At 46.3% G+C, this 26,027-nt stretch overlaps 2 protein-coding genes across 3 annotated transcripts; both read right to left on the bottom strand.

Annotated features, from left to right (window-relative positions):
- Positions 1–1,123: 1,123 nt before the first annotated feature.
- LOC136508353 (wall-associated receptor kinase-like 21) lies at positions 1,124–9,902 on the bottom strand. Of its 2 annotated transcripts, none has more exons than XM_066503006.1 (3): positions 8,831–9,902; positions 3,833–3,868; positions 1,124–2,657 (listed from the first exon to the last, which is right to left on the bottom strand). In XM_066503006.1, exons 1-3 carry the CDS (start codon positions 9,675–9,677, stop codon positions 1,351–1,353), a joined length of 2,190 nt encoding a protein of 729 aa, XP_066359103.1. In that variant the 5' UTR covers positions 9,678–9,902; the 3' UTR covers positions 1,124–1,350. The 2 variants fall into 2 exon arrangements, with proteins under 2 accessions (XP_066359103.1, XP_066359102.1); XM_066503005.1 differs by lacking the exon at positions 8,831–9,902 and adding an exon at positions 5,204–8,807 and having other exon boundaries at positions 1,126–2,657.
- A 9,677-nt stretch (positions 9,903–19,579) lies between these two features.
- LOC136509319 (xylan O-acetyltransferase 3-like) lies at positions 19,580–25,689 on the bottom strand. Its single transcript, XM_066504145.1, has 4 exons — positions 24,919–25,689; positions 24,388–24,759; positions 24,076–24,231; positions 19,580–20,277 (listed from the first exon to the last, which is right to left on the bottom strand). Exons 1-4 carry the CDS (start codon positions 25,389–25,391, stop codon positions 19,869–19,871), a joined length of 1,410 nt encoding a protein of 469 aa, XP_066360242.1. The 5' UTR covers positions 25,392–25,689; the 3' UTR covers positions 19,580–19,868.
- Between the last annotated feature and the right edge of the window lie 338 nt (positions 25,690–26,027).

Genomic DNA, 26,027 nt, shown 5'->3' with positions numbered 1-26,027 from the left:
TTTGGCAGCCGATGTGGATCTCTGCCTTGGTGTCGACGCCTGGCCATAGCTTGCCGCAGCCGTTCCAGGTGAACTTGCCGCATTTGCTGCACTCCACCTTGTAGCACATCTTCTTGTTCTTCTTCTCTTCTTTCAATTCAGATGTAGGAACAGGATGCTGTTTTCAGTTTCTGGAGTGGTTTTGTTTCAGTGTCTTCGCTCTCTGCAGGCTTCAGTACTTTTATATATATATATATATATATTTATTTTGTAACGGCCGAGAAAACGGCTAAGATCCATTTTACACGTTGAATAGACCACGCCTGCTAATTAACTCTCTTGCGCTTTCGTCTACCCTCAAAGACTCGACGTCCTCGAGGGCCGAACCAATCTACCAAAATAAGACAAATATCCAGGATCGACTCTCTTCCCATGTACATATTCCCAGCTCCCCAAGCCTAAGTGCCATGCTCTTATAGCAACCCGGAAAAAACGGCTAAAAATGGCTAAAATTCACTCTACATGTTGAATAGATCACGCTTGCTAATTAACTCTTTTACGCTTTCGTCCTCGCTTCGCATAAAAAGTTCAAACCGAAATTCCCTAGCTTCCTGAAGCTCGGGCTTTTAAGTTGGCTCGACCCTCCCTCTGGTTCCGAGGCGGCACTAAGCTCACGCTGCTACAGTGTTCCACGTGCTACAGTACCCGACAACCCCTTCGTGCTACAGTAGTCACGGCCCAGCCCATCATCAGACCGGCCCCAGGTCTATTAGTGGGGTCTCACATATATATATAGCTTGATGTTCTGCTGGTTCCTTGTGAAAATCAGTGTATTCCCCAATGATTCCATGTGGCCTAGTGCAATTGGTGAAGGAAACAAAGTGTGGATATTCAGCCTATTCGTTTGGCTGTGGCTTGTCGTAAACGATCGTAAATTTTCAACCAGAACAGTATTTTTCTCTCACACAAACCAGCCAGCAGTACTTCTTCACGAACCAGCAACGATACGAACCAGCCAACCGAACAGGCTAATTGTTCTTGTGTAAGTAGTTTATGTTCTGATAAAACTACGGAGTTCTGTTTTGAGGTATCTTGTGGCCAAACTAATGTTTTCTTGCTTGCATGGCAAAGTACGACGAAGGAAACCAAAGATGCCTTTCTCCTGACACTGTTAGCAATACCATGGGCAGTTTTTGTACTAACTAATGCCAGTGAGATTTTAAGATAATGCTGTACAGTACATTATTTTTTTTTAAAAAAAATCGTAGCTATACAACAATGGATGGCATCTTGGACACTGAATTTTACTAGAGAAAACCAGGGACAATTTTTTTGTTAAATCACATTGGTTTCCTCATCAGTGTACAAGAGCTATAGCTTACGATATGCAGCAAAGCGCGGCATGGAGCCGTTGGTCGACGGCGAGCTCTGGTCGCTGACCCACACCTCCTGCACGGACACCGGCGAAGCCGCTGCCTTCTTCGCCATTGCGTCCGGGCCGTCCAAGCTCACGTCGATCTGGATGTCCATCATAGTCATAGGCCGGAGCCTTGACCCGGGCTCCTCCGAGTCGCCGTCGTCCGGGTCCGGGGCGGCGAACCTGATCCGGTACAGCTCGGCGGCCACCTCGCTCATGGACGGCCGGACGTCCTTCTGGAATGCGAGGCACCGGAACGCCAGCTCGCTGACGTGGCGGACCGAGCCCATGACCCACTCCTCGCCGCCGCCGCCGCCGAGGAGCGCCGGGTCGACGATCTCGCCCACCCTGCCCTTGCCGATGCGGTCGAGCGCGAGGGAGGCGAGGTTGACCTCGGCGGGCGGGCGGTCGAAGTCGACGACCTTCATGGCGGTGATGAGCTCCAGCAGCACGACGCCGAAGCTGTACACGTCGCTTTTGTCGGAGAGGTGGAAGTTCTGGTGGTACTCCGGGTCCACGTACCCGGGCGTGCCCTGCGGCGCCGTGGAGACGTGCGAGCGCGCCGCCTCCAGGTGGTCCACGGCGCGGGACAGGCCGAAGTCGGCCAGCTTGGGGCGGAGGGCCCCGTCGAGGAGGATGTTGCTGGACTTGACGTCGCGGTGGAAGATGGGCGGCCGCATGCCGTGCAGGTAGGCGATGGCGGCCGCCGTCTCCGCCGCCACGCCCAGCCGCGCGCGCCACGTCAGCCGGCTGCGTCCGCCGCTGCTGGCGGAGAGGAGGTGCTGGGAGAGCGTGCCGTTGGGCACGTACTCGTAGACGAGCACCTGCTCGCCGCGGTCGAGGCAGCAGCCGAGGAGGCGGACCAGGTTGGGGTGGCTCACGGAGGAGATGAGCTTGATCTCGTTCAGCAGCAGCGCCGCCTCCGCCGCCGCGTCGTCGTCATCGTGGTGGAGGCGGCAGCGCAGGCGCTTGATGGCCACCAGCGCCGCCGGCGCGCTGCTGCTGCTGCTGCCCGGGAGCTTGCCGACGTACACGGTGCCGTACGCGCCCGTGCCCAGGCGGTGCGTGTTCGAGAAGGAGTTGGTCGCGCGCGCGATCTCGGCGTACGAGTACACCGGCACGCCGCTCGACGTCGCCGCCTCCGACAGCAGCCGCATCGCCGCCAGCCGCTCCGACGCGGACCGCCCGGCCTTGTAACGCCGGCATTGCAGCCGCCACAGCAGAAGCGCGGCGGCGGCGGCCGCCACGCCCGCCAGAACACCTGACGTTGGAATTGATAAAATAAAATCATTTTCTTGGTCAAAAAATGCAACAAAAATCTGACTTTCACTAGATAAAAGACTTTCTTTTTTCATTTTTTTCATTTGTGTTTGCAGAATTATTCCAGGTCTACGCGGTCAGCAAAACGTGCTTGAAACTGCACGTAACCGGCAGCGAAAGAGTAGACGAGACAAGCTGACTTGACTAGACTCATCTCGTTGTTCTCACCATGCCGTACACAGCAGGATTAGGCCTTGTTGGCTCCGTTCGCTTGTGTTAAAAATAGCTTGTTCGGCTTCTTTTTTTAGCTGGAACAGTGTTTTCCTCTCACAATAATTCAGCCGGAACAGTGTTTTTTAGCCAGTTTCAGCCAAGTTTCAGACCAGCGAACGGAGCCGTTTAGTTCAAAAAGGCCCGGTTTAGTTTCCAATAATTTTCACCCCAAACTATCACATTGAATCCGGTAGCACATGCATGGAATATTAAATATAGACGAAAAAAACTAATTGCACAGTTTGGTTGGAAATTGCGAGACGAATATTTTAAGACTAATTAGTCCATGATTAGCCATAAAGTGCTACAGTAGCTAACATGCGCTAATGCTGGATTAATTAGGCTTAATAAATTCGTCTCGCAGTTTCCAGGCGAGCTATGTAATTAGTTTTTTTATTAGTATCCGAAAACCCCTTTCGACATCCCCGAAACATCCGATGTGACATCCAAAAATTTTCGTTTCGTGAACTAAACGCAGCCAAAGTTTTCCAAAAAATGCTACAGTAGCCATCACATCGAATCTTGCGATACGTGCATGGAGCATTAAATGTAGACGGAAAAAAACTAATTGCACGGTTTGGTTAGAAATCACGAGACGAACGTTTTGAGCCTAATTAGTCCATGATTGAATACTAAGGCCCCGTTCGCTGGTCTGAAACTTCGCTGAAACTGGCTGAAAACACTGTTCCGGCTGAATTGTTGTGAGAGAAAAACACTGTTCCGGCTGAAAAAAGAAGCCGAACAAGCCGAATATGGGGTAAGCCGAACATGACCTAATTGTCAAATAAAAATAAAAGTGCTACCGTAGCCAAATTCTCACATTTCACCTAACTAAACACAACCTTACTGCCGTGTGGTACTGACAAACAGTAATAAAAGTAAGAAGAGTCTGTTTTTTTTTACCTGCAACTATGAGGAAAACCTTGTTCTTGGAACTCCCTGCAAAAAAAAAGTACAGAAAAAAGTGAGCATTGACTTGGTAAGATCATAAATTGGGACAGATTCTGGTACTTGGTGGCAGTTGGTAGGTTTTCTGTTGAGGAACGAGGAGTACTAAAAAGTGAGCATATGACCTGTCTGTCTGGCTCAATGATTCTGACAGATTCATACTACTCGGATCATAATTTGCGCCCCCTTAGTTTCACTTATAACGGTTAACGAATAATATTTTTCTCTCACACTAAATCAACTAACAGTACTTTCAGCCATGGCTTATCAGCCAAACGAAGAGAGCATTGAATTCATTAGGGTTTTGTTCAGATACTGTAGGTGGGATCTTGCACACCATAATTATTCCCTTCCTCATATACTCATATCATATCCCCCTAGTAGCATATGATAATATTTTATATTTGGACATTTGGTGTCCATACAAAAACATTTATTTTTTTCAAACAGTAACTAGAAAAAAATTACAGTGCCGCAGAGTTTTCCAGGCTATGGAATTACACTCCCGGTCTCTGTTGACAGCTCGATTCTGGCTAAGATACGGTTGCCACTTGAGAAAATTCAACCGGAAAATCTTCCAGACACAATTTGTTGGACCCGGAAGAGTCACCGTGGAAACATATATAGAAAATACAAATCCCGTTTCGTAGCTTATGTCGGCGGGTTGAATTCAAGAAAGAATATGAAATTACAAAATGTGGTGTATTTTTAAATGTGAAAAGGTCAAGCAAGGCCTCAAGGGTTCCATGCGGCCATTTATCAGTTGGCTGCCTTAAGGATCAAGTTGTGGGTGTTTCAAACACGTGGCAGACACTGCTATCCTATTTGTCAAACCCAGTCTCCATCTTTTGGCACCTGCCTTATTTAAAGCACTGTAAAGTCTAAGTGATGTGAAATTAGAAGAAACAGTCACAACAATCCTTGTATCTACGAGTTTTTTTTTTTGGTTCGATCTGCAAAACACAAAATCAGTTTTCTTTTTCTTTTTTGTTTATGAATGGAAAAGGTAGAGCCAGCTTGAAGTTTGAAATTGCTTGGCAGTTGTTGCGTTGGAGATGGGCATAAAAAACCTAGCAGTAGCAGTGCTCTCCTTTAGAAAGTGATATGCCACATTAAGGCAAGCAGGCAACGTAACATAACTTGGTGGGTTAGCAGTGAGTGTGAACTATGATTAGCTAGCTCCCGCGTGATTGACCGCAGGGAGGACTTTCCTGGCCCGGCTGACGTGGCACGCCGGGCCCCGCTCACCAACACCCCACCCCACGCCCGGGATCCTCTGTGGCACGCGTGGATCCGTCCGTCAGACTGCGAGGAATAAGAACTCACCCGCGCCGAAGTGGCATCCATCGCCGGCGGCGTACCCGTCGCCGGACATCCCGCCCAGGCACGCGCACCGGTGCCCGCTCCCTCCGCTCGGCGTCCCGACGTCTTGGCACGTCGCGTTCTGCGCGCACTGGCCTGAGGTAGCCGTAGCGTTGGCGCACGCCCCGTGCAGCCACCATCCCAGCTCGGCGGCGCCGAGCTCCACCGAGGGCAGCCCCTCCGGCGTGAACCTGTACACCCCGGACGTCACCGCGTCCTCGCACCCAGCGTCGTCCACCTTCTTCCACGGTAGGAACGACTGGCCCTCGCCGTCGCGGTCGTTCTCGCCGCCCCTCGCCGCCGCCGCAGCTGTGCCGCCGCCTGCAGTGCTGCTGTTGGGGGACCCCGACGACAGCGGCAGTTGGCCCACGCACGTCCAGGCGGCGGTGTCTTTGTCGCCGCACCCCGCCGTGCGGAGCACACTTGTCATGATGTCCGCGGAGACGGAGCAGTTGTCGTGCGTCGTGCGGCAGCCGGCGCCGCTGAGGAAGAGCCCGGTGTGGCTCGTGACGCCGTAGCCGGCGGAGCCGTTGACGTTGAGGTTGAGCGCCGCCCTGGCCTCGCTGACGGTGCGGGTGCACGAGGTCGGCAGCGAGACGAGAAAAGTAGAGGCGGTGCCGTTGAACGAGAGGATCGGGTACGGCGGCGACGCCGCGGGGCTGTTCGTCAGGAGGAGCGCCGTGGACGCGGAGGCGTTGCAGCCCAGGAGGATGGGGCAGTCGCCGGAGAAGCCGAAAGGGTACGGCACTGAGGTGCTGCCGCACCGGCGGTCGCTACAGCTGCCGCTGCTGGCGGCGGCGGCGTCGGAGGAGGAGGAGGAGGTTTCATGCGAGAGGGAGAGGAGGAGGAGGAGGAGGAGCAGGCGGCGCATGTAGGCAGACAGAGTTCACGTTGCCGGCCGGTCGTCTCCGCTGTGTGCTTGCGACGAGTAGTGTTTTGATTGCTTGCTTAGCTAGTCATAAACGCCTGCGGCCTGCCTAATATTGAGGAAGATGCCATGCCAATGGAGAAAGAGACGTCAGCCGTGACCGTGATTGCTTTGCTTGTTTAGTCAGTCAGTCAGAGAGCCGCGTGATTGTTTTTTTTTTTGTGCTGCAGCTGCGTCTGGGCCCTCTAAAGGACTCCTTTGAACAGCCCAATCCTCACCGGATCCCGACCCAATCCGTGGGTGGATTGAGGCCCGTGGGGGAGCTGCCCTTACCAGCCCAGCCCAGGTTTTGCTCAAAAAAGAAAAAAGCCCAGCCCAGGTTAGCATTTGGATGTTGCTCGAGCCGAAATAGGCACGCGTCTGTTTGCTCACATCCCGCGGCCAGTCGCCCGCTCTCGCAAACACACAACCTTACACTACATCTACATCCGGTCAAACTCGGGTCGATTTCAGGTTCGATCGAAAAAGAAAAAGAAAATGATTGGATCAAAAGATCAATGCACTGGCAGATCGAGTCAGGCTATTTTTTGGATCGGGTCAAAAATCATTGCTCAAACTCGGTCCGACGCACTGGCCGGTCGTATCGGGTAAGTTTTTTTTGGACGGATCAGGTCGTGAATAGGTCTACCCTACAACATTGGTCGTCAGTCGCTACACCTCCATCGGAGTTAGGGCTTGTTTCCTCCTTAATATACTGAATATAAGTTAACTACGCTAACTCCTAGAATGAAATCGGAGTAGATACAGACGGATATTACAGATACCAAATACATGTAGTTGTTTGTTTTTGGTGTATTCAGAGTCAAATATAGTGTTGGATGCACCAGATATTGATATGTAGCTCGTATACTCCCTCTGTCCCAAACAGAAGGCATGCACATGCACATATATGAAAAATTCAAACTTCATAATCATTGACTAATAATAAGTATAGTTGTATAAAAACTTTATGCTATAACAATATTTGCATTATATCTGTATATAGAAATACTCTCTAACGACCAAACTTTTGTTGCCTCATATGGCATTTTATAAGAGGAAACTTAGCGTTTAAATGTGACCGTGGAGACCGAACTAAGTTAAATTACACTTTATATTATATATAGAAAGTAGGGAGTGCGTTTTATATATCCGACTTTGAGTGTTCAGATTGAGATATATTCCATCCATAGCTTTCTAGATAGAACTATTCATATTGCCCGTTTGGCTCGATAGATTGGACGAGCTATTTTTTGTTGAATCGGATGAAAATAGTTGAATAATTATATCTTTGAACTAAAAATAATAACAAATAATTATACACTGTCATTTAATATTTTCATGCTAATTACTACTTCAAAATAAAATATGTTACTGCTACCCTAATTGGCACACAAATCATGCACTAATCAACATAGTAGCACTAATCAAAAGTAATCTTGGCATTATAATTTCTAAGTACTAACATAACATACTAATCATCATAATTTTTTTACTAATGACCAACATTAGAAAATGTGGATAAGCTCACCCGATCATTTTTATTGATAAACTTATTGAGCAAATAAAGATAATATTCTTTCCTGTTTGGAATGCGGCAAATTTTTCCTATTCCTGTGTTTTTCTCGTGAAATTAAACTGGTTTATATGAAACTCCTGTACAATTCCTGCATAAGTGATTGTCCAGTCTAGCTTGCCTATGAACCAAATGTTTATAAAACATGGACCGCCATCCTCTATGTTCCATCTATAGATATCTATCAAACTAAACATGTTGGAGGGTTATAGACTTATATAGATTATCCATGTTTTCTTCCCCCACTAAGACCCCCTTTGGAACAAAGGATTTATGAAGAAATTTTGGAGGGTTATAGACTTATATGGATTTGTTTCCCTATGTGTTCTGTTGGAACAAAGGTTGGCTATCCTCAAATCCTACAAAATTCTTATGGAATGGCTCAATTCATATGAATTTGAAAGGAGATCTAACATGTTGGAAACTTTCCTTTGTAACTAACTCTCTTCTAATCCCTATGTTATATCCAAATGCTTTATAGAAAATTTCTCACGTTTCCAATTTAAGTAGGATTACAAGTGACATGTAATATTAATTCTATGTTTGACATGCAACTTTAATTCTATGTTTTAATTTCCTACTCCTATGTTTTGAATATCTTGTGTTTGCATGAGGTCCTAATAACTCCTTGTTCCGAGCTGTTCTTGTAGCCTGTTTGAAGCATGCTCGTGGTGAGTGGTGACGTGGACGGTGGACATACGCGTTTGCAAGGCCCAATGGCCACGACTTCTCTATTATAACGAAAACGAAGGTAAACTCGAGAGCAATAATCTAGGGCTCTTCGTTTGGGCTGATTTGACTTATAAGTCATGGCTGAAAGTACTATTGGTTTGTTTGGTATGAGAGAAAAATAATATTCGTTGGCTGATAAGTCATAGTTTATAAGCCAGATACGAAAGCCTGCTAGTCTTATCTATGTAATTGTATGTACCCGTAGAATTTATTGAGCTAGGAAGACTTCCGGGCCGGGTTGACGTGTCAGTGTCACGCCTGGCCCCGCTCGAGACGAGAGAACCACGGCGGCACACGCAATGACGCGAGCACAGTTCACCGTGACGAGAGCAACGATAATAAAACTGACAACGAAGCACGAGCACTGTGCACTCACCGCTCGTCGCGCCGTCGTAGTGGCACCCATCGCCGGCGGCGAACCCGTCGCCGGACATCCCGTCCGCGCACGCGCACCGGTGCCCCCACGCCCCGCTCGGCGTCTGCACGTCCTGGCACGTCGCGTTCATCGCGCACTGCCCGCCGGTGCCGGTGACGCCGCCGCTGTTGCAACTCCCGTTGAGCCACCAGCCCATCTCCGCGATGCCGAACTCGATCGACGGCACGCCCTGCGCCGTGTACGCGTACACGGCCGAGGTGAGCGCGTCCTGGCACCTGGCGGCGTCCACCGTGTCCCAGCGCAAGAACTGGCCCTCGCCCGTCGTCGCGGCGGGGTTGCCGGGGGCCGGCGGCGCGGAGAGCACGCACGTCCAGGACGTGTCGTTGCCGCCGCCGCCGCACTGCGCCGTGCGCAGGATGGCCGACATGACGCCCGACGGCACGTTGCAGCTGCTCGCGTTCGAATTCGAACTCGAACCGCAGCCGCCGCGGAGGAAGAGCCCCGTGCGCGAGGAGACGCCGTATCCGGCGCCGTTGAGCGCCGCCCTGGCCTCGGCGACGCCGCGGCCGCACGACGGCGCGAGGGAGACCAGGAAGGTGGAGGCCGTGGCGTTGAACGAGAGCACCGGGTACGGCGCCGCCGCGGTGCTGCGCGGGAGCAGCGCCGTTGACGTGGTGGCGTTGCAGGACAGGAGGATCGGGCAGTCGCTGCCGGCACCGCCGCCGGAGAAGCCGAAAGGGTACGGCACCGTGGTGCTGCTGCACTGCCGGTTGCACGACCCGGCGGGTGCGGAGAAGGTTGCATCGGGGAGGAAGAGGGAGAGGAGCAAGAAGACGAGCTGGTGCATGTAGGCAGCTGCCAGTTCACTGTGCTGGCCGTCGTCTCCGATAGCTCTTTACTTGCGACAGGCAGGAGTAGTGCTTTGATTGCTTGCTTAGCTAGTGATATACGCCTGCATCCTGCCAATGGAGAGAGAGACGAGAGAGATGGCATCCGTGTGAACGATGTGACCAGAGAGGAGAGGGAGGAAGAAGAGACCAGGACGAGATGATTGGAATTGAAAGCAAAGCTTGTTTAGGCAGTCATGAGAGGACGTATAGACGTATAGTAAATGGTCAACAAACTAATCCTGCAAAAAACCATATCTTTTGAGGCTATCATTCTGAATTCTGATTCTCCAAGTTGTTTTTGCTGCTATCTTGACTTGACGACGCGGGGCCGGGCACTGCACTGCACTGCAACTGCATGGCAATGCACTGCATGTATGGCCGTGTGAATCACTGAATTGATAGTGCACCTGCGCCTGACCGTGGGCACTCTGGCATGCCGCAGCATGCGTACTACTCCTACCTTCTGCCTTTCTGGCGTGCAGTGTAATCCGGCTCCTGGTCCTGGTTTAAAATGGTTATTTTAGGGTTCGTGGCACTGAACTATTCAACTTGTTGGTGCATGTCAACGGTGAAGCAGGCTGGCCGTTTCCAGCCATGCAGCGAGGAATACGTAGTCAGATTTTTTTAATGTCAACCTTCCTAATCACGTCGTATAGTTTTAAGCCAACCTCTTAGGTCTTGTTTGGCCAATAATCCACCTATATTAGGGTTGATTCAGGAAAAAATAGTTAATTTTTTATTTTAATCCACTCCAACAACGTGGGTTGAGGTAGATACGGATGCAGCTAAACAAGCCTTTAAGGCCCCGTTCGGCTTGGTGAAACTTGGCTGAAACTGACTGAAAACACTATTCTAGCTGAATTGTTGTGAGAGAAAAACACTGTTCCGAGAGAAAAACACTGTTCCGGCTGAAAAAATAAGCCGAACAAGCCAGTTTCTAGGTAAGCCGAACGGGGCCTAAACGGAGGGATTTATTAAATTGTGAAATAAAATGTTTACTCAATCATACCATTACGCCCCACATGTAGGTTGGCCCGATGTTTTTAGGACGAGGAGCGGAAAGGACGGTCGACGGACAATGAGAGTCATTTGTGTGCGGGGCAACGGTTCTTATATATCTGTGTGGTCGGATTCACCATCAATTTGAATGAATCTAAAAAATCTGGAGTCTTCGTTCGAATTCAGAAAGAGGCTGCGAGAACGTAACCATGTATTTGGGGACAACATGGATGATGCGGAGTATAACCAAGGCCCCAACATCTACTCTGTACACGCTATAGTACTTCAGGGGCCGACCCACTCTTTAGGTGAGTTGGGGTGGCAGCCCTAGCTACCGTTCAGCAAACCTCATAAACTCTATTCGACTGCAGCTGTAGCCGCTATTGCTACAGTACTTTTTGAGTGCAGAAACATCAGCTGTCGATGTCGATGTCGATGTCGATGTCACTGTCACAACCATTTTGCTCTTCTCACGTATTAAAGGGTGTTTTGTTCTTTAGACGTTCCTAAAATTCATGTCACATCGAATGTTTAGATACTAATAAATAGTATTAAATATAGATTAATTATAAAACCAATTACATAGATGGAGGCTAATTTGCGAGATGATTTTTTAAGCCTAATTAATCTGTCATTAGCATACATTTACTGTAGCATCACGTTGTCAAATCATGGACTAATTAGGCTAAAAGATTCGTCTTGCAAATTAGTCGCAAGTTGTGTAATTAGTTTCATAATTAATCTATATTTAATACTCCATGCATATGTCTAAATATTCGACGCGATAGAAATTTTAAGAGCAGACTGTAGAAACCATACAGAACCTTAGTGTAGAAAGAGCGGCTCTCTCTTCCCCTCGTCTCCATCACCATGTTTGGCAGAGCTCGGTCACTTGGCAGGATAGGCAGTTTTTTGTCCTCAGGAGCATGTGCCCCCGTACACATTACCATCGGATGTCCCATGCACATCACTAGTGCAGGATGCCCTCGACCGCACTTCTCGATTTGTAAGCATGGAGTCTCCTGTGAGATATCAGATATGCATGACAGGTGAGTGGCAAATCATAGCCTCTGGGACGGGTGCTTGGTGTGCTAGGCAAAGGGACTGCACCACGCGGAGATGTTCTACGAAAACAGTCGTCTCATATACCACTCCAATGGGGCGGCTGCAGGTCGATGGCGGCGAAGAAGGCGGCAACGGCCATGGCTCCCACAGTCCACAGTCCACCATTGCGGAGACATGCATGTCTCTCTTTTTTGTTGCTCATTAGTCCTTTATGCGACCAGGGACGGATCTAGATGTCGGGCATTGGCGCTATGGAGCTAGCCCCCTAAGTCCCTCCTAGAAATTGTAGCCATGGATGTGTTGTTTTGTGTGTATAGGAGGGGCTGGAGAAATTTTAGCCCCTCATGGTTCCCCCCGCCGGCGCTTCTGACTCGTGGCACGCCGCCGTGCGTCTCGCGTCAAAATTATTACTAGTCAATACTGGGGGCGAGGTTATAATGCAATAGTCAAATTTAGAGGTAGTAGTATTTGACTTTATACAGTCCTGCATAGAAATAGAATACAATCCCGCGTACACTACTACAACATAGGAGTAGAGGAGTAGCGGTAGTATCATCAATCATCCGGAAGACCGTGTCGAGTCCGCGAGTCCTGGGATGCTAGCTAGCGTCTAGCGAGCCGCCTCCTAGCTCTAAAATTTGAATTTGTCAGTTCAGCTATGAGCCTGTGACGGTAGTGCTGGCCTTTTCCAGTCATTGAGCGAGGAATAATGTTGTATATATCAAACATAATTTATATCTCAACGCTAACCAGCTAATGTCATCGCTTAATGAAGTTTTGTTATTTCACCTTGTGATAAAAGTCGATCTTGTATGGAAGGCATAGGCATGTTTGCTTGTCTCTTAGGCTGGCCTGGCGCGGGCGGAACCCTAAGGCCTAAGCATCCGATTTCCAGTGCCCAGTGCCGGGGACGGTACGTCCAAGTGAAACGCCAGCCATAGTATTGGCTTTGACAGTGGACTGGTGCTTGCATTGGTCACCACCACTGATGGCCTTTGCTTGCTTGCATTGTGGAGCGAAAAACACGAGGGAGACAAGGATGCAGCAGGTTGATCAATGAATTGCAACGAACGACATGCCATCCGCATTAACTCAACGCACACTAATTATATTATACGTAAGGATAGAAACTAATAATCTACATGCTTGCATGTGATTCTTTAATTACATTAACAGACGTGCGGTTAATGTGGGTGCTTACCGAACCCACGGACTTCTCGCGTCTAGACGTCCGTCCGGTGCGCTAGCGTCCTAACGCTGCTGAACGGAGGGAGCAAACGAGCGCATAGCGTGTCAGGCTCATGAGGGAGTGCACTAGCAGTGGGCCTGAGCCGTCCCGGGCGTCGCCCACGCCGCCACGAACGTCGTCCGCGCCGCCGGCCGCTTTCCACGTGCATCCCACGTGCAACACCCGATCTACTTTTAAAACATCCAGATGCAACAGTTGCAACGTACAAAAGAAGACAAATGAAACACTTAAAACAAGCGTCTGAAACACTTGCGAAAACATCTAAAACCGTTTGGAAAACCATTGCAAACATATGTAACATCCAGATGAAACAGTTGCAAACATACATATGAAACATCTAGAAACACTTGAAACATATGCTTGCAACATGCAGCATCCAGTTCTACTTTTGCAACATCTGGATAGAACACTTGCAATATTCGTCTGAAATAGATGAAACATTTGGAACATACACTTAAAACATACGTGTATAGCCATAACAACATGTGCAAGATCCCGATCTACTTTTGCAACATTCAGATAAAACACTTGCAACAGTCGTCTAGAACAGATGAAATATTTGAAATATACACTTGAAACGTACGTGTATAGCCATAACAACATGTGCAACATCCCGATCTACTTTTGCAATATCCAGATAAAACACTTGCAATATTCGTCTAGAACAGATGAAACATTTGAAACATACACTTGAAACATACGTGTATAGCCATAACATCATGTGCAACATCCAGATCTACTTTTATAACATCTAGATAAAACACTTGCAACATTCATCTAGAACAGATGAAACATTTGGAACATACACTTGAAATATACGTGTATAGCCATAACAACATGTGCAACATCCCGATCTACTTTTGCAATATTCAGATAAAATACTTGCAATATTCGTCTGGAACAGATGAAACATTTAGAACATACACTTGAAACATACATGCACAACCATTACAACATCTGCAACATCCTGATCTACTTTTGCTACATCAATATACAACACTCGCAACATACATCTGAAACACTTGAAACATACTATTGCAACATACGCTTTCAGGTAGCATCTGGTTGCTTCTTGGACGAATGGAGGCTCGTCGATGCGGAGCTCGATGTCGCGGAGTGGCGCGGAGCGGCACGGACCTCGACAGGGGTAGGCGCAGGCGGATGGAGCGTGGCCGCGACGGGAAGCGCGAATCCAGGTAGGGGCACGCGGTGTGGGTGGGCAAGGGGGGCGTGGGCAGGGCCGCGCGGCGGGGGCGGCGCGACCGAGGGGCGGGGTCCGTCCCGGAGCCGAGGTGCGCAGCTTGCTGAGCGAGCAGGCGACACCAGCGAAAGCGGCGCGGGCGAGGCGCAAAGCTAGCGGGCGACTTATACGGGGTCCGTCTGGACGGACGAACGACCTATAAGCAGCATTACCGTTATCAGAATAACAACCTGTTTTAGGAGACACACTACTAATAAACAGGGTACTAAAAAACTTGGAGCCTTGGAGGGAGCGGTTATCATCATGAGAGTAACGAGACGTTCCATCCACTCCACACTCCACCCTACGGACGGCTACGCGTGCGTTCCGTTTTGTCTGCTGTGATGATTAGCAGTTGCTTGTTCGATCGCCCCTCTCGACATCTGTCGCCTATAGAATCAGATGGAGAGCGAGCAGATTTGTCAATTTGTCATCATCAGCTTTCTGGATCCCGATGGCAGCAGGGCCTACATTTCCGTTGGGGCCTGCGATGCGATGCGATGCGGAATGCGACGCTGGCCGGCCGGCCGGCCGGTGCCCTGCTCGATTTGATTGGCGTGCGACGACGACGACGACAACGGACTTGCCATTTGCCGTGGGCCCTGTCGCATGAGTGCATGACTGACCTGCCGGAGAAATGAAGCCCGAATGACAGGGGTGTTCGGATCCGGTTTAATCCGTGTTACGTCGCAGCGTTCGAATGCTAATTAAAAGGATTAAATATGAGTTAATTATAAAACTAATTGTACAGATGAAGACTAACTTACGAGACACGTTTATTAAGCCTAATTAATCCATTATTAGCATATGTTACTGTAGCACAACGTTGTCAAGTCATGAGTTAATTAGGTTTAATAGATTCGTCTCGTAAATTAGTCTCCATCTATACAATTAGTTTTATAATTAGTCTATATTTAATACTCTAAATTAGTTTCAAACATCCGATGTGATGGGACTAAAATTAGTCATGGGACACCGAGGCCGTATTCTTCTTCCCTCTTCTCTCTCGACTACTCCCTCCGTCCCCTTTTTTTAAGCCCCATCAAGATTTTCTCTCTTCGAATAAGTGTATTATAAAAAAAATATATCTAATAATTAATCTAGTAACTTTTATTACGCACCATAATAAATATTAGTAGCCTCTTGTATATATTTAGTCAAAGTCAGGTATTTTGACTTAAGAAAGTACGAGAGATCCTTTCTAATTGATAGGAATAAACATTTGTAGTAAAAATACTCTTCAACATCTTATTAAATTAGATCACCAGATATATCATGACCAGCTTTCGGAGTGCGTGATACAGAGAAGTTGTTAAAGAATGAAAAGATATAGAGAATGATTTTATTCAAATGACTTTCCAAATTATGATTTAGACAATTAGTTCAAGAAAGACCCTCTTGGACATGCTCTGAGAGTATTGTATTTCATTAGAAAATGTACTTTTGTCACCCTCCTCCCTTCCTCAGCTCATGCGATTGTTCGATTCTATAAAATTGGATTTTTTTTTACACCACTCACCTTAAGGTGTTTTGCATAACGGTTTTGTCATGGCACTACGTCAGGCCAGGGACGTAGCCAGCGGTGGGGCTAGGGGGGCTTCAGCCCCCCCTACCCATCCTGAGCACGTGGAGTTTTCCTAAGTTCTTCTTTAAAATTTTATGCATATATGTATTAGGTAGGAGGGGCTAAGGTTAGGAGAAGATAAAAAAACCTCTATTCTTTTGTTCAGCCCCTCCTAATTTTTTTCTGGCTTCGTCACTGCGTCAGGCCATCAGCTATGAGAGAGATAAATTGGTTTCCTAGATAGTTTAGGGAGGTAAATCAAACAACAAATACCTTTTCCTTCATAATCTACGCAGTTAAAAAATCTTAAAATCTGGTTTAATCATAAAAAATATGTTTTAGCCTAAAAATATAAAATTGGTTTCATTTTTTTCTCTAAATTCATGCTCTACCTTATAATGCCTAACTTGGAACTATTTGACTCTTTTATGGGCCCATTTGGTTTCTATATGTGTTAGTGATGCTCTTATATCTATTATAATTAGTCTACGTCGACAACTCGAAATAAATATATGTTAAAGTTCAGGTGAGTTTAAAGACAACACAAGTGTCATATAACCACATCATACACGACTCATAGCTATCAATCCACAAGCACAAGCAATGCAAAAACAAATTTTAGAAAAAAAACAAAAATATGATAGATAACAAGTGTCACTTGGTCTTTTACGTAGTTCAGGTGGTCAACATTAACTGTATAATAGACGATGAGAGCATTTTCTAGCAAACTAAACACCAAAAAGGCCCATATAATTTCAATCTAGGCAACTTAAGATTAGAAATGAAATGGAGTGGATAATGTCTCTCCGATATCTAATATACTTTTGTTAGTCGGATTCGGATTCAGATGGAGCAGACAATACAAGGATGCATATGCATTTTTTTCGCATGTCGGAAATTGTATGGAGATGGAGCAAAATTGGAAAGGAGATGAGTTTAATGGTAGAATAATATGTGCATATGCAGAGAATTATATGTATGTCAAGAATTAATTTAGTACTTCTCCATATCCTCAAAATTCAGGTTGGAATCTCCTCAAAAAAATTCAGCTTGGATGGAAAACAAGCCATTTCACTCTCACCCTACGAGATAGAGCATGACTTTAGGGGGGGAAATCTGAAACTAGTTTTGTATTTATCTGACTAAAACAAGTTTTGTATGATTTTTCTAAGATTGGATGAGATTTTAGGATTTTTAATTGTATAAATTTTCTAGGAACAAATTTACTAAGGTTCCGGTTTACCTCAGAACTCTCAATGAATTCCGATTTACCTCCCATATTGATGTGTCATATTGATGCGGCGCCACGTAGGAATCCTAACGAACCAACTTCTCACACCAAGAAATGTGCCACATATCCCTTCGTTCAGGCATTGTAATGTTCTAGCGTTACTCTGTGTACTGGGCCACAGACCAGACGGCAGCAGGGCTTGTTGGATGGATCTGCCGGTACACGTGAGCTTGATGTGTCTGCTTCAAAGTTCAATGGATTGGCCCGTGGGCTACGAAGATGACCAAGACGCTTCAGATACAGCTCTGACATATGCACTCGCGAAGGCAAAGCTGGGAAAAAAATACATGAAGTTTGTACGCCGAAATGGTTCTCAGAAACCAAAAAAGAAAAAAAAAATCCTTGACCTTTTTTCTCTTCAGATTTTCCTCTTAACATCATTCTCGTGTCCTGTAGACTACACACACATCAAGGGGTAACGAAAACAAAACGGAAGAACCTCGGATTTCTTTTTTTCCAAGCATTAAGAAGCAATAGACACCTTTTGTATCATACTCATACAGCAGGAAGAAGGTTATATACATTAGTTCACTTCTGTCTGGAAATTAGCGGTATATATATGTGCATAGCGCAACTGTCTACCAGCTGCTGTTTGCTCAATTGGCAAACTCACAGCTCATCTACACTTCAAAGATCTTACATGCCCACTCATTTACACTTCAAAGATCTTACATGCCATCAGTAACAACCCCCCCCCCCCCCCCCCCCCCCCACCCACCCCCCCACACACACACACACACACACATCCATATATTCAAATAACTCCAGATAGGATTTACAAATAAGATTCAAATAACTCCAAATAGGTACGACACTTTAAAATATATTCAGTGATTAAGTTTTACTAGACTACTCCCTCCATCCCTTTTCAAGAGTCGCCTATATTTTCAAGTATGTCAAACATTCCTTATTAGTAACATTTATAACTCCAAATAAGTGTATTATAAAAATATATCCAAAGATGGGTGCACATCCGCATATGCCCTTGAGGGTAAATTTTATACGTTTCTTACTCATGTTCAGCTCATTTATCCGAGTGTCTCATGCTATATGCACATCCACCACATCCAAAATCTCTTATATGAAACTGAAAATATGTGCCATAAGCTCATAATATATCAATTGGGTTTAGAATAAAATCTAAGATTTAACCGCCAATGCAATATTTTAGTAACATGAAATCATAAGAATGTCAAACGTACTCTCTCTCCCGTTGACCAATCACAGCGCATATATGATGTTTTTGGAACAAGTGTAACATTCCTTGATAGCATAAGTACAATATGAGTCTGCTTTCATCCTCTTCTTTAGATCATGATATTTTCCTCCACTTTCTACTACTATATCCAATGTAATTGGAATCTAAAATACATTCAATAAATTTAAGAAAATTGAAACAAAAACTGATTTCACCGAAATAGATAGCACAGAAATAGGCAATAGGTAACAAACAAGTTACAAGAATATATACATTGCTGGCAAGCATGAGCGGTGACCATTGGATTATATCCATATATATCGCGATCTTAACAATATGGAACGAGTAACAAGTCCTCTTTGTCATTTTTTAAGAGTTCGTAAAAACAGCTTGGTAAGAAGACAAACGAGTAAGTCTATATATGCATCAGTAAAGATAGGATGTTGTACCTATTGTCTATTAAATCCTCCTTCTCCTCAAGAAAGGTTGTGATATTGTTTATTAAATCCTCCTCATAAAAGGTATAATTAGATTCAGCAGCGGAGCCAGAAATATGATTTTTTAGGGGGGAGGGAGGCAACAGCATAATTCTTTTTTTTAAAAAAAATAGTCAAACTTAAAGATTGCAATGAAAATTGCATTGGGATGGAGGGATTGGAGGAGATGAAACGAAGTCCCTTAGTGCGGGTGTCGTCCAGTTTCCAACGAGTTGGAAACGTTAGCTCGTTTCGTGACCATGAAATGTTTTCCTTCTCTCTCCTCATTATTGGAACAAAAACTCTATTTTTGCTGATGTGTCACCCTATTTAATGTCTATAATACCCCCATGACATCTCCCTAGAGACCAGCCTAATTGGTCGATTGTTGGATCTGCTGGTACACGTGAGCCCTTGGATGTGGCTGCTTCAAAGCACAATGGATTATATTGGCCCGTGGGCTAAGCAGATGACCAATACGCTTCAGATACAGCTCGGCATATGCACTCGCCAAGGCAGAGCTGGGACACCGTACATGAAGATTGCTGTAGCATCTGTCACTGGGAAACGTACATGAAGTTTGTACGCCGAAATGGTTCTCAGAAACCAAAAAAAAAATCATCCTCTTAACATCGTTCTCCTGTCCCGTAGACTATAGTCTACATACACACATAGGGGTAACGAGAACAAAACGGAGAACCTTGGATTTCTGTTTCCAAGCATTAAGAAGCAATAGACACCTTTTGTGTCACACAGCAGGAAGGTTATATATATTAGTTCACTTCTGTCTGGAAACTAGTACTAGTATATATGCATAGCGCAACTGTTTACAAGCTACGGTTTGCTCAATTGGCAAACTCACAGCTCATTTACACTTCAAAGATCTTACATGCCCACTCATTTACACTTCATCAAGGATCTTACATGCCATTAGTAAACCCCCATCCATTTCCCTTCTGATCTAACCTTTACTCGATCTACCCTAAAAGGAAGAGAAAAAGAATGTGTAATCATACATTTTCCTAGGTTGTGGTAAAAAAAATCCCAAGCTCCCTGCTTGTGATTCTCACTGGGGAGGAAGAGGCACAGACTGGGATGGAGGGGGGCTAAAACTAGACTGCCAAGATGGTTTCGAAAGAATCTTTGTGTAGAGTATTTGGTTCCACACGTCCGGCACGCCCGGAAGGCACCAGTGGATGCAGTCCGCGAACTTCTCTGGGTCCGCCTTCTGCTTCGGCGTCAGCAGCTTCCCTTGCCGGATGGAGTACAGCGACGTGTGGGCATCCTTCCGGTAATCTGACATCTTCGTGATGTTGATCACTGTCACTGGAACCTTCTCCATGGAGCTGGCCACCTTTACCACCAGGTCATACGTTCGCATGTCATGGTACAGGTCCAGGGGCTGGCTGTAGTTCTGATACGGAAGCGTCTCCTTTACGCATCTGATCCCGTCTGGGTTTCCCCAGTTATGTGGGCTGTTGTCATAGAAAGGAAGCAAGTTTAGCAAAACCAGCACATATAAATAAATGAGTGAAATATGGTGCTAATTTGCTGCCCAAAAGCAACAGAAAACATGAAGTTAGTTTTATGTTGACAATAACATCATCTAATCATAACTGCTCTTAATTTTATTCCTTTCCTTTTTCAACTGATACATGATTGCATCAAAAAATAAAATCAACTGATACTGGAAGAAATCAATATGATTCAGCGCCAAAGGAAAGCTAATTTGCAAATATATGGTCATATAAAGTGGAAAAAAAATCAAAGTACAACATGCAGCAAATGGTGCCTGCTTTCTCTTATGATGTCCAGGGCATGACAATGTGGAGGCATGCAGGGTAAGCTTTCTATGAAAAAATTAGTTTTATATAGACACTAAAACTCACTTTTGCTAAATATGGGCTATGAAGCACTCAAGACTCACATGATGCTATGTTTTACTCTGCTGATCTGCTCCAAGGGCACTCACTATAATAATTAGTTAGTTGTGTCTAACAGCGCACAAGACTTCAAACCTGATGACAGAGCTTGCCAACTAAATTTATCTGCCATGGGTAAAAGAGCACATCTATGCTATTTAAATAAGCCATTCATCGTGCATTAACAGCAACAACAACAACAACAACAACAACAACAAAGCCTTTAAGTCCCAAACAAGTTGGGGTAGGCTAGAGTTGAAACCCAGCAGAAGCAATCAAGGTTCAGGCACGTGAATAGCTGTTTTCCAAGCACTCCTATCTAAGGCTAAGTCTTTGGGTATATTCCATCCTTTCAAGTCTCCTTTTATTGCCTCTAACCAAGTCAACTTCGGTCTTCCTCTGCCTCTCTTCAGGTTACTATCCTGGCTTAGGATTCCACTACGCACCGGTGCCTCTGGAGGTCTCCGTTGGACATGTCACATGTCCAAACCATCTCAATCGGTGTTGGACAAGCTTTTCTTCAATTGGTGCTATACCACATTGATTAACATAACATGAGGCTAAAATGAGGCGTCAGTATGTAACAGAGCACATGTATACTTATATAGATGGGGGATGCAAGTATGTAATGTACGCAAAAAGTAAAAGACTCTGACTAAGAGAGGCTAAACATCAGCAAAATGGCTGGGTATTTAACTCACTGCATGCTACATTTATAGTAATGCATCCATATTTAATTGCTGTATATGAGTTGATGGTTTCAAAATTTGAAGGGATAAGATTTCCGGCATTTTTAGTACTGCATTCATATTTAATCAGTCCTTGCTACTTCATTTTATAGGTTTATTAAGAATTTGAAAATCAAAATGCTGATGTGAATGGTGAATTTTTAGGCCAATCATAAGTACACAAAGAACTTCCCTTCAACTTTGCCACTACCCAGTATCAATTTTAACATTCATTTGTATTTTAGAAAATTAGTGTTCTGTTCCTGAGATGTGCATACTGCATACTCCCTCCGTCCCAATTTATTTGTCGTTTTCGGTGTTCGTGCCACGACTTTGACTCAATTTATACAAAATATGTGTAATATTTGTGTCTCCAAATAAATTTGTTAAAAAACTAGATTCAAAGATCTTTCCAATGATACTAATTATGTATCATAAATAATAATATTTTTTAATATATATTTTGTTAAAGTTATTTCTCGGGAAACGAGAACGACAGATATTCTGGGACGGAGGGAGTACTATATATGGTTCAGTATTACAACTATTTACGATGAGTTCACATTTTCTAAATTTTCTAGCTGCTGGTACAGAAATGTGACAGCAGGAAGCAAGCAAAGCTTTTAGACTACTCCGGCACAGTTCCTAATTCTTCTATCCTCCAGGGCTCCAGATCCCAATAGCTTCCAGTGGTGTTTCAAGATCTGGTGCAAGCAACCTAAGCTCAGCAAGGACATGTTGTACTTGCTAGCACGAAGATAAATGGAGATAGATAACATGGTACTGAAGTCATTTCCACTGAAAAGAGGTTGTATTGGTTAATGGCAGTGGCCAAGCTAAGGGAAATCTTTGGGGCCCTTCAAATTTCAAAACAGGGAGCTTCGAATTTTCTTTAACATGTTGTATGCTCATCTCTGAACCCTCAAACACTGCTGCACTGCACAAGCATGTTTCTATTCATGCCTTAGAGATCCAGGTCTTTCTCAGCTTCCTACAAGATAGTTTTCATATACGAATATGGAAGTGCATTATATGTTCAGATTATTGACAATTAGTTCATTACCATACCCACGCCAATGTGCGGGGTACAGAAGTAAATCGAGATTGTGAACTTGGGTTTCCTTTGTGTGGACTGCATGCCAAGTGCACAAATGTGCAAATATTGGTATACCTACTTATGGACCTATTAGGGAGTGGTCAAGCCGCACTTGCTTTTCTAGTGTACTACTATACCTTCCTTTTATTTAAGCCCATGTAGGGAGGCAAAATCGAAGTAGATAAGTATTTCAAATTCTCCTAGCAAAACTAGAGTTTTGTAGGAGTGTGGTTTATATCAACCTAATTTCAAATACTCCAACATGACAAGTTCAACATACAATGGCATCAGCTGCCCAATTGTTTTAACTGAATAAGAAGCAACTTCTTTCTTAGAAGTACAATAAGACTTTTAATAGTTATGGCCTGACGTAACAAATGGCATAAAATTGAGCCTTGATCAATCAAGATATCATATATCAGAAACTAATTTTTAACAGACTTCTCTGTTTTCTAGTAAGCATCCATATATAGATATTTCTCAACCGTTAAAAAAAAACCCAACATATCATCAGTACTCAAAGAGTCATACTCTAAGTCTCTGTTAGGAATCAGGATAAATACGAGAGCCAATTCAGCAGGGCTTCTTTTTCTCTCTAGAGGTTGTTTACATGTCAAATCCCAGTTTTCATGTCAAATCTCAGCTAACCCACACAACACCAGTACACCACATGTGAAACATTATTCTTTTTGCTGTTGTACCAAATGGTGCCTTTTGCCTTCCTAATTGTGAATCAGACCCGCATAGAAGTTTGTTGAGATCATAAAAAAAGGTCTCCCCACCATCCCTAAGTGGTGCTAGTTTTGGTGTACTTTAGTCAACAGCTGCTACTCACCTTAAAACTTTCATATCCCATGTGAATCGCACAACGCCTGAAATGCAGTGAGAGGTTTCAAAATGAAATTCTAAAATTTATTTTTTCTATTCATCTTAAATTTTGCAAATGTTTTAAACTCTAAAGATTAGCATCATCTATGTACCATGGTACCAAGTCTACAGTACCCTCCTTTTTTACTGCATAATGCAAATATACAACAAATCTGAGAAATATCCTATCAAAATCTGCTAGTGAGTACATAGTGAAGTCTAGAAAACTGAACTATATTTGGATTTTGTATCCATGCAAGAATTGTTGACTATCAGACCCATAAGCTAGGCCATCACTTTCCATGTGGACCCTGAACCAGCCTGGCATCTGAGTCTTATTCATTGACTGATTGACCACATAGTTTGGTTGAGTGGACAGTGACATTGTGCCCTGCTGAATACAAAAGGAGAAAGCTTGGTGCTCCAGAAGGCAATTTGGGCTTAACAAACCCCTTCTATCAAGCCTATCTATGGTGTCCAATTGGATCAACGGTGGCCCACAAAGTTCAAGGTTGCATTGCAAATCACTCATAAAGGTACTAATCAATCAAAGTCCATTGCCAACCACCACTTCTCGTACCAGAGAGGAAAATAAAGGAAATTGTCATGAAGTGGAGAAATTGTCATGAAGAAGACAGACGTGCAGCAGCTTTCAGTTACCTGATGTGAAGTGGAGAAATTGTCATGAAGAAGACAGACGTGCGGGCAGGATCAATGTTGTCATTGAGCCAATCAGACCACGTCTTGAACACCCGACCATACGCCTCAATCCTGGGAACCTCGTCATGCTCAGACCAATACCTCGAATTTGGTCTCCTGCAAAAATCCACCCAGCATCCTCAGAACATGAACATCCCATTGATCGATTGCAACTTGCGAAAAACAGCAAAGAAGCTACACATTTGCAGTCCAGATGGAGACAGGAGTCAATCCAGTCAAGCAGAAAGGAAGCAGTGAAGGGCCGAGGTTGACCTGACTTTCATGTCGGCCGTGTTCATCCACCAGATGTAGGTGTTGAAGATGAGGTAGTCGACGCCCCTCCAGTACCTGGCGTGCCCCTCGATCCGCTCGGGTCTGATGATCCGGTGCTCGATGCTGTGGATCTTGGGGTTATCGGAGTTGGACTCGACGAGGAAGGGCGCCCAGTAGAACTCGAGGGTGGCGCGGTACTCCTTGGCGTGGAAGACGGTGAGGGAGCCCCGCTTGACGGCCTTCTTCCTGCCCTTGGACAGAATGGGCTGCACCAGGCACACCAGCGACTCCCACTGGTTGCGGTTGAGCGAATCCCCCACGAACATGAGCCGCTTCCCGCGCATCGCCTCCATGAATCTCCGAGCGTCGAACCTGCTCGGATTGGACGCATTCAGTCGAATCGATTGGATTGGAGGGCAACAAAGACGCACGCAACCTTTAATAGCACAATCAGGCGAGGAAAGGAAGATGCGACTGCAAGCTCGCAATGAGGTAACTGGTGCAGATCTGGAGTGGAGGGAGGAGACGTACGTGGGGAGGGAGCAGTCGTCGGGCTGCCATTTCCAGTACTGCCACAGATCGTCGGGGCGGCCGTTGGCGAGGCAGGTGACCTGCTTGGTGAGGAAGGTGCAGTCCTTCTCGCGGTACGCCGGGAGGGAGACGTTGTCGAAGACCCAGCGGCCGCGGGCGAGGTCGCAGGCGGGCGGCGGCAGCGCGAGCGGCGGCAGGCCCGAGACGTTGTAGAAGTCGGCGTCCGGGTAGAGGTAGTCGTCGATGGAGAGCTCGGCGATGGTGCGCACGTCCTCGCCGTACATGAAGAGCGCGAGGAGGAAGAAGGCGGCCACCAGCGTGGCGACCGGGGAGCGGCGCGCCGCGGCGAGGAGGGAGCGCGCGGAGGAGGAGAGCGAGCCCCGGAGGCCCCCCGTGGTGGTGGGTAGCGGGTTGTCGGGGGCGGAGGTGGAGGTGGACCTGGAGGTGGAGGTGGGCGGCGGCTGCTTGGCCATGGCTGCTGCGGAAGGGAAGGGGGTGGTGTGGTGGGGTCGCGGCGCAATGCCCAGGCTGGTGAGCTGCGGGGCGAGCAGTGAGTGGTGAGTGGATCAGTGGAGGCGACGCGGGGACTGGAGGGAGGAGGAGGTGGCTAAGGTAGAGGATGGTAGCACCGCCGTGAGCCCATGCTCGCGCATGGCGACGGGGGCGTTGGCCGCCGCCATGGCGACGAGCGGCGGTGCCGAGGTCTGGAGCGGAAGGGGAAGGGGATCTGATCTTCTGATGTGACCGGGGACAGCCACGAACCAGCACAGCAGGGCGGCAGTGAATGCAGTGGAAAAAGGAGAGGGGGAGAGAGCAGGAGGCGTAGTGGCGGTGGGTTTGGGGTTTAACCACACCTAAAACCCTCCTCTAATCTCATTTTTTTCTCAAAACCCTCCTCTAATCAAGGGAGGGTGTCTGCTTCGAAGGCCACCATCCCACCAGGCAACAACAATCAACAGCCTTGCAGTTTTTTTTTTTTTTTTAATAATCACAGCCTCGCAGCCCTTCTTGAGCTCCGGCAGCATGCAAAGGAGGCAGTAGCAACCGCAGGCAGCAGCCCAGCAGCCGCAGGGAAGGCAGAAGGTGATATGATGGGCCTTTTAGCTCCT

Source organism: Miscanthus floridulus, chromosome 15, assembly GCF_019320115.1.
Source record: "Miscanthus floridulus cultivar M001 chromosome 15, ASM1932011v1, whole genome shotgun sequence".
In the NCBI taxonomy this organism is placed as follows: domain Eukaryota; kingdom Viridiplantae; phylum Streptophyta; class Magnoliopsida; order Poales; family Poaceae; genus Miscanthus; species Miscanthus floridulus.
The sequence above is the reverse complement of the archived record's forward strand: the minus strand, read 5'-3'. Positions and strand labels throughout refer to the sequence as shown.